Genomic DNA, 15,840 nt, shown 5'->3' on the forward strand with positions numbered 1-15,840 from the left:
GTACGAGATGATGTGATAACACGCGTTATGAGTTGGGGACGTAGCTATGTTAGGTAAATCTTTTTTTTTGCGAAACTAGAAAACGCAAGTCGTTTTTGATAATATTATAATACTCTACATGTCTTTTGTTCCTGGGGGTGCATTGAACGAGGCGGTATACACTTTACCCCCCAATCAAGCAAACGAGAACTAAGTCGTCTTTGGTACGTGGAAAATTATACCGAGTGTTACCCCTCCCTTGGCAACCCCACAAAGTACCAAGCGACATACATGTCCGGCCTGCCAGCACCGAAAACTCCTCAACAAGTCCATGTCTCACCTGTAATACAAAGGTGTGCACACACACGCGCGCACAAATCGTACTACCGACGCAGCATAAAGAACAAATAGAAGAGGAGAAGGAAAACACAGCCATTATACATGTGTCCGGAGGTAGAGAAAAAAAAGGGTCAGCCATGACCCAAAGGGCAGCAAGTACTCATCAAATGGCCGCACCCCCACTTGGAAGGTAAGCCCTTTGTCTCGTTCACCGTTCACAACGCTCCGCGTGGTTTCTCGCCGGAACAAGAAATAAAGAAGGGCAAAAAAAAGTAGAAAACGTCAAACAGACGGACCCCTAGTAATGTAGTTAAGTCGGCAAGCATGCACGTCAGACGAGAGTGGAAAAGCAAGACCCCGGGTTGGGGAGGGGCCTGACGGTAGGGAGTAGAGCAAAATAAAGGAAAGTGCGCAATGGAAGAAGAAGCATAGTAGGGGAAAAAAGTAAAAAAGGATGAGAATGCGTAAACGCGATTCTCACATGCTTTGCGAATGTTCACCATGTTATTCTGGCCTTTGCGGACGTGTTTTGCTTTTTTTCTGAATTGCTTTTGTGTTCTCCGGGAAATTGCTTTTGCAGGGCGTTGCTGAAGACATACGGGCGTCGGCCTATTTTTTGCTTCTCCTTCGTCTTTCCTTTTGCTTACTGCACTCTGCTCTTTTCTAGTCTAGTGTGAGTTTAGCATGATTTCAACATGACCCCATCTTTGGAGAAAGAGCGGTGGTGGCGGTGGCAATGGGCCAAGTACAAGCGAGGACAAGGGATGCAAGAAGTGATTGGGAATGAGACTGATTTCTTGCAGTAGCCCGGTCGTTTTGTCCAGGTAGGGTGTTCGCAGACGGTGTTGATCATGTGAGATTTGCAAACTAGTGTGTAGCCAGTCTTGCAGAGGCTAAATTTGGACCCGTCTGTTGTCAACCAAGGGGTTAGACAAGGGAGACGGAAAAGTGGAGGTTTTTAATCTTGAATCAAGATAAGGAGAAAGGAAAAGGTACAGTAGGAGCGCGGAGATGCAGATGCAACTCGGGATCATACAAGCACAACTCAGCGTACCTGATTCCACATCCTATCCAATCTCCATTTCGTCCACCATTGCAGCCGCACGCTGCTTTCGCATAGCTTCCTTCTTCACCCTCCTGGCCGAAGCCTTGGACATGCCTTTTCCAGAACCGAGCTTTCGATACTCTTCCAACGACATGCCTCTTCGCTCTGCAGCGGCCATCTCGGCCTGCAATGTCTTGTCTTGAGTAACGTCCTTCATTTTGACGCTATTCCTCTCCTTGCGGGCCTGCATCCTCGCGAGATTCTGACGAGCGCGCTTGTCTGGGTCAAGATTTAGTACAAATAGTCGGAATACTGGTTCACACGTATGACTGTCGAGAAGAAGACAACGTACTCATCTTTTTGCCTGCAGGTTCGGCATCAACCATGATGCTCTGGTCACCGCTTGTTTGCTGATCGGTACCTAAACAAGCTTGTTAGACCTTGCTTCAGCTCGTCTGCCCTCCCCACGTTAAAAGCAACCAAACGTGCAGAGCGACCGCATGAACTGGCAGTGAGCCACAGCACGTGACTTACCAGTGAGTGCATGGGCCGTCGGTGCCGAAAAGGCATCACCCAAGACATCGACTAGCTCGTCGGCCAATGCGCCCATTTTGCGTCGGTCCTTTTGTTTTTTCTTCTTGGATTTCTGTGCAGGTACCTGACCGTTGGCCTGGCTGGGTGAAGGGCTCCGTTTGCTGTGTTGTGATTGGTCGCTGTCGCTCGCCTCTGAAAATTGGTCTTCACCCAGTCGGAATCCTGTGTTCGCAGCCATGACTGCTGTCGCTGTGCTTGTGCGTGTGCTTGTCACCAGAAAGGCAGCCGGTATGCTCGATAGATCAAAGACGAGTAGAGCAAGTATGCATAGAAGGTAGCAAAAGCAGAAGCAGAAGGTGGAGCCAAGGTAAGAAGCAACGGATCGGCACTAGTTTTTTCCGGCGCATGTGATTCGATCATCAGTCTGTATTATCGAGGTACCAAATGCTTGTGTCGCGTTAACGCGCTCTATCATCTAGCCCGTTTTCCGCCTTTTGACATAATGTAAAATGCTATGCACAAATGCCGCCCTAGAGTCCAAAACGAAAATAGAAAAAAAGGGATACCAAGGAATGACGTGTGGGGAAAAAATGGATAGCCCGCATGAGGAGCGTGGGAGAAGGTTAAGAATATAATCAAAGGAAATTCGTCAATCGTGAATGCATATCCAAGCACCCGGTGTAGCGGCCGATGTAGCCAGTCCTGTTGCGCCCAACTCCAATACCAAAGCCGTGTTGACCCCAACTCCAGCCAAAGCCAATGCTACTCGTTGTCCTCATCGTCCACGAAGAAGCCCCAAAAGAGAACCTCTTCGTTTTCGCATCCTTGCAGACGGCCTCGGTATATGTCTGCGCACATTTCAATGGGCACCTCGAGCTTGATGCAGCCATTACCGAGAAAGGTAAAAAGCAACCACGAGTCGTACTGGGGCAAGGCACCGTTGTCCTCGGGCTTTCTGCTGAGTATGCCGCGGTTTTGGAGAGAGGGCCCGGTGGGGAGGCGGAATGTGTGGTACGGCAGCGTCTCCTCCGAGTCGGCGACGAAGAAGGAATCGTTGAGGGCAAGCTCAACCGAGACCCTGGACGGCTGCGACTGGTCTTGCGAGGCTGCGTCGGTGTGTTGAACGGCCGAGTTATTGTGAAAGCGCAGAGTACCGAAGCGTAGATAGGCGGGCTGGCCCAAGAGGTCAAAGAGCTCTGTCGAGTAGAGGCGGAAGTAGCCATTGTACAGGGAGCCCAAGCGGCTGCCGTCGTCGGCATCGGCATCGGCATCGGCATCGGCGTCTGCGTCTATAGTTCCATTGGAAGAGAGGGTTTGCAGTTGGTCCTCGACTCGTTTCCCCTCCAATTCGGCGGCGTTGAGCGAGCGGCGGATGTACGTGGGCGTGTACTTGTTGCTCAGATCGGAGATGGCCAGTCGGCATGCCTCGCGGCGGACGCGGTCGCTCGAGGCGTCCTTGAGATGTAATGTGTCGGCAGCGGTGCCGTCTTGGTCGTCGGCGAGCGAGCGTAGCAAGCCAGCCTCGAAACTCTCAACGAGCTCCTCGAACTCGCGCATGACCCGGGCAAGGGGCGAGGAGTGGGGTGTGGAGGATTTGGCGTCGCGTGAGGGTCGGTCGCTCTTGAGGAGGGCCATGAGGGGGAAGCCCGAGGGCGGTCGAGGGCGTAGTCACGGGGGGACAGGAGCGAGTGCGTGGAAATATGGGAGGGGGGGGTGGCGATGGTGCAGTGTGGTGTGGAGGGGGGGGGGGGGGGGTGTAAGTGGAGATGCAGCGGTGGCTCTGAAGGGTGCAAGACCGGCTGGCACTGGTGAGCAGGCGTAAGGCGGAGGCGGTGGTGGTGGTGGTAGTAGTGGTGGTAGCGGTGGAGGTGGAGGTGGAGGTGGTAGTGTAGAGTAGTCGGGCGGACGGGGCAGCAGAGTAACAGTAACAGTAGGGGTGTGGGCAGGGAGGGCGGCCGTGCAATTCGTGAAAAAAGGGTCTTGTAAATCGGCCGTTAGTCGTGACGGGCAAGTCGCCAAACAACAGCAACAGCAGCAGCAATGGCGGCCTGGACGTGCATCAGGATCAGGGGACAAAGGGCTGGGGGACGTGGAGCGAGGCAGCACGAGATTTTGACGCGGCTCGCATGCGCCAAGAAGCTGGGATAGATGCTTCCTCTTCCAGTCTTCCAGCCCGCCGGCCTGCGCTACTGCATCCCCGGCCAATCACCGCCGCCGCACTCGCTGGTGGGCGATGCGCTGCGAGGGCCGCCTGCGTGCAGCGACTCGCCCTGGCCGGCTGGCGGGCAATGAGCAATGGGGCTGCAGCGGTCAACCGTCGCATCCAGTCAACGGGCGGCCAGCCAGGGGATGCTAGGTGGGGGGAGGGGTGGCTCGCCGGTTGTTGCGCACTATGCTGTGCGTGTGTGCGTGTGTGCGTGTATATGTGTGTGTGGTTGCGAGTGTGTGAGGTGTACATGGTACATGGTGCATAGTTAGTCGATGGACAGGAGCATGTGTGCGTGTGCGTGTGCGTGTGTGAGAGAATGTGTGTGGTGTGCATCGACAAGACCCAGGCGCCGCTCGTTCTCTTTGTGGAGCCAGCGAACCACGCTGTCGGTAGCCAATCACACGGCCCCAATAACCGGCCCGTATCGAATTGGCTGGGGCGGGCCGATGAGACGAGACACGCACTCGACCTGGGCGGCTGGCCCGGCGACGACGAGCTTGCCGACGGCGGCAGCACACTGAAAGTGCTAGTACTACATGTAGCATCCATCTCGACGCGAATATTCAAATACACTACACACTCGGATACTATCTAGTACAAAAGCCACAAGATATGCACTTACAACTTACTCGATACACCAAGTACACACACACACACACACACACACACACACACACACACACACTCCCTCCCTCAGCCTCTTCTAGCATAGCCTCGTCCCCCTCAGCTTCATTCCTCGCCGCCCACCCTCGCCACGCGCAACCTCACACAAAAGGCATCCCAATGTCTCGGGATCCGGCTGTACGTCGGCAGCTCATATGTACCTGCCTCAGCAACGTCATCCGCTCTTGCCCTACATGCGCTTCCCTGCCCTCTCCCATCCGCACCCCGTCGCCTCGCGCGTGTGTGTGTGTGCAATCTTCAGCCTGTTTCTATTCTTCGCCTCAGCTTACATGTCGACACATGGTTACGTCACTGCTGACCCCTCGTCCAGCTGCTGCCTTGTCTTCAGCCTAACATGTACTTACTTACATACTACTATGTACACACGACTTGGCCCTTCACCCCACGTCTGACGAATCATCCGACATCATGACTGATCTCGCTTCCCGACCTCCACCCCCATGTTGATTTTGTCCTGTTCTTGATCCCAATCCTCACAGCCCGCACAAAATCAGCACTACCTACTCACTACGTACGTACACCATACTAGCACTAACTTGCCGCAAGACGCAACCGAGGCACCTTTCCCCCCACATCATCCTGCTCTTTCCCACACTTGCACACAAACTACTAAACACACGTACACACAAACCAACAAGCTCGCTCACACTCACTCTCACCCCCTCCAATGTCGGCACTGCTTCTTCGGTGCCATCACCCTGCCTGCCCTCTCCTGGCCAAGCACATGAGAAATGGCGCCATATCCCCAGTTACATCGTTTCTATGATGACTACTAGCCCCCCCCCCCCCACCACTGATAGCAAGGCCAAAATCCCGCCCACATGCCAATCCATACCCTCTGCCCTTGCCTGCACAGGGTCAGCCCGGCTTCTCTATCAACAGCCCATGGCCATAGGCCCACTCGCCCCAGCTTCTAGCACAGGGCTATGGTTCATGTGCCATCAACCTCCCGTCCCACGCTCCTCGTTGGTCTTCCTCGTCAACCCCCCTTGTCCATGTGGGCATCGGATGGCCCTGCTTGCCGGCCCTCTTTCCTCAACCGGGCAAACTACTCCTCTTACCACGTCAGGTCCATCTGCCGTCTGGTGCACTCCCAACTCTATCCCACTGCGCTTTACTTGATGCATCAACTTTGAACAAAAGCTTTCCAACAACATGGTCACACTCCTATTTCATTACATCAATTTTATACAGACAACAACAAAAGATTCATCAAAACTCAAGTCGCGCTTGCGAAATAGTCACATCTATTACACAATCGCTGCATAGTGCTTGAGTGTCCTTGTCCGGACACCAGTTGATGATGAAGACGATGATGAAGACGCCGCCGCCGCAGCCATGCCAGCAGGCACCATATATGTTTTGTAGTCCAGCACATCCGTCATCCAGTTGTCCGCATCGATGCTCGCCATGGCGTGGTTGAGCAGAGCCAGTTGATCACTGTGACGAATGAATCATTATGACGATCAAAGCTTTTCTTTCTTTTCTTCTTTCTTTCTTTCTCGCTTGCTTGCTTGACTCCAACTTGTTCTCTGCAAAAAAAGACCCTCATACAAACAGAGGAAATGGTAAAATGGACAGAGTACGAACAAATTTACCTTTTGGTAAACCGCTTGACGAGCTCGAGATCGCGCTCGTGCTGACCGGTTATCGTGTAGAACCAGTAGTTGCCTGCCTTCTTCCACCACCGGTTCGGCAAGTATGCTTCACTAACATATCAAGTCAGCACCCAAACAATCTGTCCAACCAATTGGCCCTTCACACGTACAGCATGTAATACTCATCTCTTTGGTACGGAAATTCTAGGCTTGGCGGCCCATGCTTGGCTAGAAACGCATCCGTTCCCGATACTGCCTCTGCTGCCGTCATTTCCATGTGCATCCGCCGGTTACCTGTGTTCCTCGAGTGTCGCCGTATAGCCCGCACCGTGCTGTCAAGGTGCAGTTCCAGGATGGCAGCGTGCCACAGCGAGTTTTCAACCGCTTTGCGTGCGATGCGGGCGTGGCGCGCAACAAGCTCCCTGTTCCATTCTGGCCACTGTCCACGTGGTATCGTGGGTATTGGAATACCTGTGTCAAGATGGCCTTGCCAATGTGCAAAGTCGAGTACCAGCCCGAGATTGTTCCAGGTCAGAATACACGTCAGACACGTACACACCTGGTGCGCATCTGGCGACTGGATGTGCTGGTACGGCCGGTTGTGTATGCTGAGTTGTGTCTGCCGCCCGGGGTCGGTGAGAAGAGCCTGCACAGCTGGATCGACGTCGCTGAGAAGCTTGGGTGTGGGAAAGCATTCCACAAGGATGCTGTAGCGGCGTGCTATGATGGCATCGCCAATGACATGCGCATTCACCTCGACCAGCTCGTACAGTCGCCGGTTGACAAAGCTGACGTTGAAGACATCGCGCGGACGAAGGTGTTTAAGACATTCTAGCAGTAGTTCGGTAGGCAACTGTGAGAGATTGACAATGGCGGCACGCTTCTGCTGTCGCGCTGCATTCTTACGCTTCAGGCGCTCCGTCTTCTTGTTCTTGATTGCGAGTACTGCCGTGTTGTCCTCAAGCGGCTCGTCATTGTCGCTGTCATAATTTCGTGGCATCTTTCAGGATGAGGTGTAGTTGTCTAGCAGTGACGGCATAGTGTGCCGCTGAGTTGCGGGGACGCATGCGCCAACCAATCGGAGATAACCGGGTTCCGTCTGCCTGATGCCCGATGCTCTCATGACACAGCCGTTGCTCAACCACCCAAAAGATAGAGTGGTGTTCGGCTACAAATATGTAGCAGCAAAGAATCAATGTGGAAAATGAGAGTGGTAGACTACTACACGTTGTATCGTTGGCAAAACTAATCAAAGCGAACAGGAACTTCAGCTCAAGCCGCGATAATCATGCCCCACCTGCCCGTTTCTTCCCCGTGACACCCTTGAAATTTTGCACCTCGTCTTACTACAAAGCTGCACAATTGGCAAGATGGGTTCCAGGCTAGGAAATATGTATATCAATCTAAAGTCTCCCCATGTGACAATCACGACTTTGTCCACCAGCTTTGTAATCTCGCCACGAAGCATTTCTCGTGGGCGAACATGCAACCTGTGGCCCACGTTATACGGGGACCTGATTGGTCACTTCTCAAGTACATCGGCCAAAGTTGGAGATGGCGTCATGTTTCATTTCTAAGCAGCGGCAATAGTAGGCCACACATAAAGTCTACCTTCACACGTTCGTCTTCTCACAAATCACTGAACCTCCATACGCCCAACATGACAACGGCCAGCTTTTCTCACATTGACACAAACTCTTATACGGGTAAGCCCTGGGGCAAGGTAGACGGGCCAGGCTCAAACTTCAGCAATCAATGGCATGAGCGCTCAGTACACAACCTTCGTGGCCGTGAACATGAGTTTAACACGGACAATTCTGGGTTTGCAGTCTACCAATCCCCCGCCAAAGAGAAACTCTTCACCGACGACACTGCTGTCCGAGATGGATACTACAGCGAAGTCGAATCTTTACTGCGAGAAAGGCTTCCTGGAATCAAGAAGGTCGTCATATTCGACCACACCATCCGAAGACGAGATAAAGACTCTCCTCGCCAACCCGTCCAGCAGGTTCATGTCGACCAGACACCTGCTGCGGCAGAAGTGCGTGTCCGCCGGCACTTGCCAGCAGAAGAAGCCGAGGAGCTCCTCGAAGGCCGCTACCAAATCATCAACGTTTGGCGACCCATTGGCCATGCTGCTTCCGACCACCCACTCGCCGTGATCGACTGGCGCACAACCTCGCCCTCTGACTTCGTCGCCACCGACCTCCTGTACCCCAAGCGCGCAGACTCATTGGACCTGGACGACCGCGGCAAGGAAAAACTACCTGACCCCAACAACTACACTTCTACCGAAGGCTACGAGGCCAGGGGCGAAACATTAGCCGTAGCCCCAAACGACAATCACAAGTTTTACTACCAAAAGGATATGACCCCTGACGAGGTGATGCTGCTCAAGTGCTTTGATAGCTTCGGCGAGGGCATGCCCTCGGGAAAGAAGGGACTCTCGTTACGAACACCGCATACAGCTTTTGCAGACCCCAATACGCCTGCAGATGCACCGGGAAGACAAAGCATCGAGGTTAGATGTTTGGTGTTTTACGAATAGTCATCTGGTAATCAAGCATACATATGTGGAAGTGAAATGTGTATTCTAAGCACGAAAGCGAATAATTAGTTTTTTTTTAAAAAAAGGAAAAAAATCAAACATCACTATGAAACAATGTCCTTCTGCCTCGTCTACAGAATCAAATACCAATTCCTCATTCCTCATTGAGAGAGAGAAAAAATGTCACGTGACACTGGTGGACACTACAACAGTTCTCCCCACTGTACATGTACAAAGCTAACAATACCCAAACACGCCCCACAACTTGCACGACAACACTGTATCCGAGGTACTAACAGTCTTGTTACGTGTCATGTGGTCGCCCACACTGTCGGCTCCTTGTTAGTACGTGGCTAGCCAGTCGAGTAAGGGGGATGGGTAAATCATCTACGATGAACGTGTGGAAATCATATGCATGGGTACTTTGAATGGTGGGTACTACAACATCCAATCAGAGCGTGTCGCTTCTGAGAGTCTTTTTTTATAAGGTTCCGCTTAGGTTGATGACATCTTGTCTGACAGTAAGCAACGGGTACTAAAGTTAAGTTTGCTAATGATAGATTTTCATTACTACGAAGTAAGTACGAAGCTAGTAGGCAACGATCAAAATTTAAACTTTACTGCCTCCTGTTACCGTTGTCTCGAAGCGCACTTCGGTAGAGGACAGTTCAAACGAGTCGTGTTCTTCAGGTTTCCAGAAATGTCGGTCTCCCCTCACTGCGCGTACACTAAAAATGCCATGTTAGTAAACGATTGAGTAGGGTACATCTGGAGTGCAAATACTTACACCCAAGGTTGAGAGTGATAATCCGTAGCCACTGTGCAAATCATGTAAGTATAGAACAATCATATCGTAGCAGTGAGTGGCACTTACAACTCCAATACTCCTTGTCGTCGTAGTCAGGAGGAAGGAAACGTCCACCGGAAATTGCTCCAAGGAACCAGGTGGCGGAGTTGATGCCAGCATATGTTATGATGCCAGCGACAAGACCGTATGCAAGCGAGAACGAGAATGGCATGAAAATAAGTGTTACAAAGGCAGGAATGCAGTCGCCAGGCTGGTAATGTTAGTCATCAAATATGCAATAGTAATGTGATATGCGACTCACGTATTTCCAGTTGATGTTCGTCACACCGCGCATCATCATGCATCCAACGATGATCAAAGTGCCACCAGTGGCCCACGGGGGAATCGAAGCAAAAATTGGACCAAAGAACAAAGAGACGATGAAGCAAAATGCCGTCATACACGCCGCCAGGCCTGTGCGGCCACCTTCTGCAATACCAGTCTGATCACGTTAGCATGGCGCCAATTGGTAATGAGAAAACTAGTTACTTACGCCAGACTCGACAAACACAGTGACAGGAGACACTCCAACGAGAGACCCGAGCACAATGCAGACGGAATCAGTAGTGTACGCAAGGGCGCTGCGCGGAAAATCACCCGTATCGGGGTCCACGATGCCGGCGAAGCGAGCCATAGAGTACAAACTTCCAGTCGCATTGAGAATATCAACGTAAAGCATAGTGAAGACGGCCAGGGCAAAATGCCAACCCTCATTCGACAAATTCCAGTCCTGGATAACCAAAGTTTTTCGGATAGAAGGAACCTCGACTACATTCTTGAAGTAATCAAAGCGGCTATTTCCTTCAGCTGTCCGGGGGAAGTAGGTAAGTGATGTATCACGGGGCCAGGAGACGATGGATACCAGCAAGATGCCGATGATCATGGCGCCTCGGACTCTGTGTGTTATCAAGATAGCAGTGAACACGCCGCCAGCAAGAAAGCCGAGCCACATGGTATGACTGCTCGCCCTACCCGAGGTACATAAGCCTGTGACTGGGTCCAAACGATCTTGAGGACAGCCAGCCAGCTCAAGGGGCAGGAAATCTCCTCCTGTGACAGCGCCAACTCCTTGGGTATACGAGAGACCGAGCAAAGCAAGGAAAAGGCCGATACCACCACCACATGCCATCTTAATGGACGCGGGGATGATGCGATTGAGCCATTGGCGGATTCCGAGCAAGGAGAGACCGGTGAAGATGATACCTTCCACAAAGACGGATGTCATGGCTACACGATAAGTAATGGGGCCAGTTCCGTGGAATCCGACGACTTGGTATGCAAGATAAGCATTGAGACCCATGGCTGGCGCCATTCCAACCGGAAGGTTAGCTGTGATGCCCATGAGGAAAGAAGCAAGCGCTGAGATGGCAGAGGTGGCGGTGATGAGATCTCGTTCGGCCTCGAGCATACAAATGGCATATTCATCGTTGACATTGCATGTCGGATCGACTGGGTCGTTGCACACACATGTTACTCCGGAGTCTGCGAGAATGGAGGCCTGATGAGGCAATTGTGTCAGTGGGCGACGTCTTGTGGTTATTGCTCGATACACTCACATTAACATCAATGATGTAGGCCATTGTAAGGAAGGTGATTAAGCCAGCCAAGATCTCGGTGGTGAATCGAGCATTTTTTCTCGCATTGGGCTGAAAGTATTAGTACGGTATAATGACGCACAGCCGGGCATGAGTAAATCGACATACATGGCCGGAACCGTCAAGGTAAAAAAAACTGCCCACGATTGAGCGGGCAACCCAGTCGTTGAGGGCAGCAGTCTTTCGTGCCATGAAACCCATCTTTGCAGAGAAGCAGCAGGGTTAGTGCAGCAGAGTGATGCGGGAGTCGGAACGGCTGGGGATCAAAAGACGGCTGCGATTCTTGGTAAGATATAGCGACCACCGTGCGTGCCATAGACGTGTAATACCAGGTGAAACCTGGAGGGGAGGGGGGCCATGGCCGGTGCAGGGACCAAAGGGCCGGAGTCGTGTTCGTGTCATGCATGTGGCGATGGCGCTCACATGGTGAATTGACTCCGGTCTACAACAGGCATGGGCTAGAACTGGACAGAACTCAAACGTGGCAAGCGAGCTGGGGGCTGGCTGTTCTAGGGTCGAAGGGCTACCTAGTAGTAGTGTAGCGTAGAGGGTGACGGATGTCCTCTGTCGTAGCCGACTTCGCTTGCCGCTGTCATCGGGGAATTACAACCGCGAAGCGTCATTGGCGGGCGGGCGGATGGGAATGGGCCAGGCGTCAGGCCATGAGCATGCACAGGACATGGTCTTGTTTGCAGCAGTGGGCGAGGACGAGCAATTGATGAGGAAATATAGGCCTGGTTGAGTGCTGTGCAACAGCAATGTGGCGTGACAAGCTGGACTGCCGACAGTCAAGTGTCGGTCGAGGCTTGGGCAGGCATAATCTCCAAATCGTATCTGGAAATGAGAGCGAGGCGATGGTGAAGGTCATAGGTGGGAATTTAGCGAAGCTTTTTACCTGAGATAGCCAATTTTTCGTCCCCGAGAGGGCAGCGACAGGAAGCAGTCGACGCAAGGACCAGAAGCGGTGCCCAACACAAGTGGGCGTGAGTAAGGCGAGAGGAAGGGGAGAGATCATAGAAGCTTCGCTGATTGGCACAAAGGCTTAACTGGCCTGACTTGGGGGCCTGCCAAGGCTCCACCCTGGCGCTAGTGGGCGATCGTGGGGCTTGGCAAAAGCTAAAAGGGCCGTGGCAGGCGGAGAACTTGTCATACGCATGCCCGCCTGAACCTGCGGGCTCCCTCGTCTCATCATGCCTGCACCCGTTGGCTTATACTTGCGCCATCCTAACTATCGTGGTACCTACGCTCGTATCCGACAGTGTACGATACATACGGTGAACACTATCTCGCCAAAAATACGTGCGGTCTGGCCTTCCGATGCCCCGCAGCCGCCCCATCGAGATCCATCGGCTACATACTTACTACCTACTTGCTACCCTTTGTAGTAGAGTGCGTGCCTACGCGCAGATGCCTCACACTGCCGTCTGCACTCTATGTATCTATGTACATGGAGCGGCCGCGGAATTGGCACACACACAACCAGTGCCCAGAGCCTCTCCTCGTCCATGTAAGCGTGTACGTTGCTCTGGTCCAGTACCAGTCAAGCTTCACCTGGGCAAGACAATGCCCAGCTACTAATGGCCTTTTGGCGCGGCACGTAGAACAGGAATCCTGTACTTCCCACACACTACAAGCTGTCCGTCGGCGCTTGTCGGCATTTCGTCGGCGCCACTGTATACATAATTTGCCGTTCGAGGCGAAGCCACCACTTACGGCCGCTCCGACGCACAGCTCTTATTCAGCTTCCTTGTCCGTTAGCACGCCTGGCTGGTCAGGATGCACGTCGTTGTCGGGCTCGACACTGGTTTAGGGGCATGGTAGTGGTTTCCAAGACGGCTGCCAAGTAGCTCAAATGTGTAGTACATCGATCGATGATCCCCCACCAAACCCAGCAATGTTCGAACCAACAACCGACATGTTCCCAGGCTTTGATGTACCTCCTGGCCATGCAGAGACCGTAGGAGCTCGAAAAGCTCGAAAAGCAAAAGAAGATGAAGAGGCTGCTCGCCGCTCCAGCTCGGCCAATTCGCAGTCGTCTGCAAGCGTGCACAGCATCCCCACGACAAGCGGCAGAAGTCACAATGCATCCACTCACAAGTCAAAAGAAAAGACCGGTTTCGGCGGCTGGTTTTCCAGAAACAACAAAAAAGGCATCCAGGAAATTTCGCCCTTGTCACCAACTGGCGCGCAAACGGTCGACATACCACCTCCAGTGACCGACATAGTCGACCCTACGCTCGAGACAGATTCTACACTAGCGCCAGCTCCCCCAACTGCGCCCTTGGATGCGCCCTTGGATTCGGACAGATATCTGTTTCCAAGTCCGCCCTCATTGCCTGCTGATAAGCATGTCCATCCTCTACCGCCACGACAGAATTCGCTGGTTCCCATGCCTTATCCTCCACCGACTAGTGAACTTCCCCCGACCCCAGGTTCAGGGATGCATGGTATTGGTAGCCCATCAGGTACGTGATGGCTGTCTCTATGCTCGAATTTATTGGACCTATGTTGGTTGGACATGCTGACACAATGTGCAGATGCAAGATCCCAAATCTCTTCCAGCCGACGGACTTCATATATGCCAGCTAGCGTCGCAACATCAAAAACTAGCATTTTCTCCTCTAGCGCCTCTGGCTATGAAACTGTTGCCTCTGAAATCATATCCGAGACTGCTTCGTACGCCGGATCAAATCACCTCCATCAAGGTCCTGTTTTTGAAGCTGTTGAACGTGGCTCACGGACTGGAAGTGTGAAAAGCAATGAACGTGACCATAGTAGCAAGGCTGGCTCGTCACCCTTTGCTCGCGCTTTGGCAAAAATCGAAAGTGCCAGCGCACGTATAATGTCCGCACGACTAAGCGAAGAATGGGAAGGCCTTGATGACGACGAAAGCTTTCAAGAAATCATGTTTGAAAAGCGGCTTTGGGCCTTGACAGCGTACCGGCGTCTAACGCAAAATAAATCCTTGCAGTCACCTGTACATGAATTGCTCATCAACGCTCGCCCTGCGGAGCAGAGAAGAGTACTCCAGATCCACGGCTCCATAGGTACGTCACTGATCAAACCACGCCATTTGCCAAATTGGTACTGACCTGTATGTAGCTGACGGCTGGATGCTTGCAAATCGCTATCCTGCCGCCACTGTGTATACCCTCTCTTCTACACAGGCCTCTCCTCCCGCTGCTTACCCGGCTCCTATGAATCACCACTCACTTTATGTCCCGTCTCTTGTATCACAGTCGCCATTCCCGGACAACTACTTCGATGCCATAATATCACGCTCGGTTACCACAGTTCTCCGGAATGACGAATGGGCTCGCATGTTCTTTGACTGCATGCGCGTGCTTAAGCCAGGAGGCCAGATTGAAATACTTTCAGTCGATGCGCACATGAGTTGCGAAGGGCCTAAAATGGCCTCGTGGGTCGACGAGAATCTATCTACCCGACTTGAGTCTCTTGACATCAGCAAACAGGCTTCCGACACAGTTCTCGACACCATGGAGATAGTAGGCCTAGAAAACATCCGCCGTGCACGCATAGCACTTCCGGCGCAGCCGCCCAAAGGAATGCCCAGATCCGCACCAGCCCCGCCACTCGCCAATGCCGGTGCGCCAACACCACAGGATGTGCTCGACAACACCAAGATGATGGCATTTTTGGGTCGGCATTTTTACCAAACCCTGTACGGCAGGTTCATGCACCTCGATCAAGGAGATGAATGGTTCTGGGCGCACAAAGAACTGCGCGACGAGTGCGACCACTTCAAGACCAAGATGATTCTTACGATTGCATGTGCTCAAAAGGCAAATCCAGTGTCTCATGACGATGATTATTCGGATTGATTAACGCGACGGGTGGCCGCATTCATCTGAAACGCAACATGATACCATTTTCTGCAAGGGTTGGTGTAATCGGGCGAATCACCGCGTAAGAGCTTACCCTCACCCTTATCCTCGAGTTTTTCTCCATTAGGCTCGGAATGTTCTTGGCGTGCTTGCTTTGTTTTAGTCACTAGTGGTTTTTTCTTTCACGAGAAACGCATGCAATATATCCAAACTTTTTTCTTTCCGTTTTGCGTCTGAGACGCATTGAATAAAGTTTCTCCGACATGTTCAATCGTAAGAGACGTGCCGTTCTATCCTGCCTTGTTTTGAACGACGCTAAATTGTGTGTACATATATTATAATCACTACTCCTTGCAGAATTTGCGGCCAAGGCCAGTCTTGGTAAGGGGTCCGACTACTACATATTCGTCTATTGTACGCGAAATTGGGAAAATCTGGTTCAGATTAGTTCCAGTAGTCAGCCCTTCAAGTGGCGTTGTGCGCACTGACTTTTCCTTTTGCCCAATCACAGCATATCGCAATCGGAGAGGCTGAGAAAAAGGAAGAGGTCCACGGACGAGGTCCACGGAAGAGAATGGAAATCTAGTTCAGGGACGATTCCTTTTCACAATGGAGGA

The 15,840-nt window shown here is 52.3% G+C and overlaps 10 protein-coding genes across 10 annotated transcripts; 3 read left to right on the forward strand and 7 right to left on the reverse strand.

The window, feature by feature from the left end:
• Positions 1-163: 163 nt before the first annotated feature.
• COCCADRAFT_97657 (uncharacterized protein) lies at positions 164-434 on the reverse strand (the record flags this gene model as incomplete). Its single annotated transcript, XM_007714664.1, has 2 exons — positions 164-362; positions 385-434. Coding segments are annotated over 2 exons (249 nt in total), but the record flags the coding sequence as incomplete, so codon positions are not given.
• A 951-nt stretch (positions 435-1,385) lies between these two features.
• COCCADRAFT_97636 (uncharacterized protein) lies at positions 1,386-2,135 on the reverse strand (the record flags this gene model as incomplete). Its single annotated transcript, XM_007714665.1, has 3 exons — positions 1,386-1,642; positions 1,716-1,784; positions 1,898-2,135. 3 exons carry the CDS (start codon positions 2,133-2,135, stop codon positions 1,386-1,388), a joined length of 564 nt encoding a protein of 187 aa, XP_007712855.1.
• Positions 2,136-2,659: 524 nt separating this feature from the next.
• Positions 2,660-3,532, reverse strand: COCCADRAFT_97642 (uncharacterized protein; the record flags this gene model as incomplete). Its single annotated transcript, XM_007714666.1, has 1 exon — positions 2,660-3,532. One exon carries the CDS (start codon positions 3,530-3,532, stop codon positions 2,660-2,662), a length of 873 nt encoding a protein of 290 aa, XP_007712856.1.
• A 33-nt stretch (positions 3,533-3,565) lies between these two features.
• COCCADRAFT_97712 (uncharacterized protein) lies at positions 3,566-3,808 on the reverse strand (the record flags this gene model as incomplete). The annotated part of the gene is made up of 1 exon (XM_007714667.1): positions 3,566-3,808. A coding segment is annotated over one exon (243 nt), but the record flags the coding sequence as incomplete, so codon positions are not given.
• A 215-nt stretch (positions 3,809-4,023) lies between these two features.
• Positions 4,024-4,701, forward strand: COCCADRAFT_26725 (uncharacterized protein; the record flags this gene model as incomplete). The annotated part of the gene is made up of 2 exons (XM_007714650.1): positions 4,024-4,302; positions 4,372-4,701. The coding sequence occupies 2 exons, from the start codon at positions 4,024-4,026 to the stop codon at positions 4,699-4,701; spliced, it is 609 nt and encodes a 202-aa protein (XP_007712840.1).
• A 1,683-nt stretch (positions 4,702-6,384) lies between these two features.
• COCCADRAFT_37268 (uncharacterized protein) lies at positions 6,385-7,388 on the reverse strand (the record flags this gene model as incomplete). The annotated part of the gene is made up of 2 exons (XM_007714668.1): positions 6,385-6,499; positions 6,559-7,388. The coding sequence occupies 2 exons, from the start codon at positions 7,386-7,388 to the stop codon at positions 6,385-6,387; spliced, it is 945 nt and encodes a 314-aa protein (XP_007712858.1).
• Positions 7,389-8,048: 660 nt separating this feature from the next.
• COCCADRAFT_26727 (uncharacterized protein) lies at positions 8,049-8,936 on the forward strand (the record flags this gene model as incomplete). Its single annotated transcript, XM_007714651.1, has 1 exon — positions 8,049-8,936. One exon carries the CDS (start codon positions 8,049-8,051, stop codon positions 8,934-8,936), a length of 888 nt encoding a protein of 295 aa, XP_007712841.1.
• A 610-nt stretch (positions 8,937-9,546) lies between these two features.
• Positions 9,547-11,579, reverse strand: COCCADRAFT_37270 (uncharacterized protein; the record flags this gene model as incomplete). The annotated part of the gene is made up of 7 exons (XM_007714669.1): positions 9,547-9,664; positions 9,724-9,754; positions 9,811-9,994; positions 10,046-10,225; positions 10,277-11,281; positions 11,340-11,429; positions 11,523-11,579. 7 exons carry the CDS (start codon positions 11,577-11,579, stop codon positions 9,547-9,549), a joined length of 1,665 nt encoding a protein of 554 aa, XP_007712859.1.
• Positions 11,580-11,600: 21 nt separating this feature from the next.
• Positions 11,601-11,822, reverse strand: COCCADRAFT_97615 (uncharacterized protein; the record flags this gene model as incomplete). The annotated part of the gene is made up of 1 exon (XM_007714670.1): positions 11,601-11,822. A coding segment is annotated over one exon (222 nt), but the record flags the coding sequence as incomplete, so codon positions are not given.
• A 1,450-nt stretch (positions 11,823-13,272) lies between these two features.
• Positions 13,273-15,220, forward strand: COCCADRAFT_5524 (uncharacterized protein; the record flags this gene model as incomplete). Its single annotated transcript, XM_007714645.1, has 3 exons — positions 13,273-13,843; positions 13,916-14,425; positions 14,481-15,220. 3 exons carry the CDS (start codon positions 13,273-13,275, stop codon positions 15,218-15,220), a joined length of 1,821 nt encoding a protein of 606 aa, XP_007712835.1.
• Positions 15,221-15,840: the final 620 nt, after the last annotated feature.

The sequence above is a fragment of the Bipolaris zeicola genome, assembly GCF_000523435.1.
Source record: "Bipolaris zeicola 26-R-13 unplaced genomic scaffold scaffold_86, whole genome shotgun sequence".
NCBI lineage: Eukaryota > Fungi > Ascomycota > Dothideomycetes > Pleosporales > Pleosporaceae > Bipolaris > Bipolaris zeicola.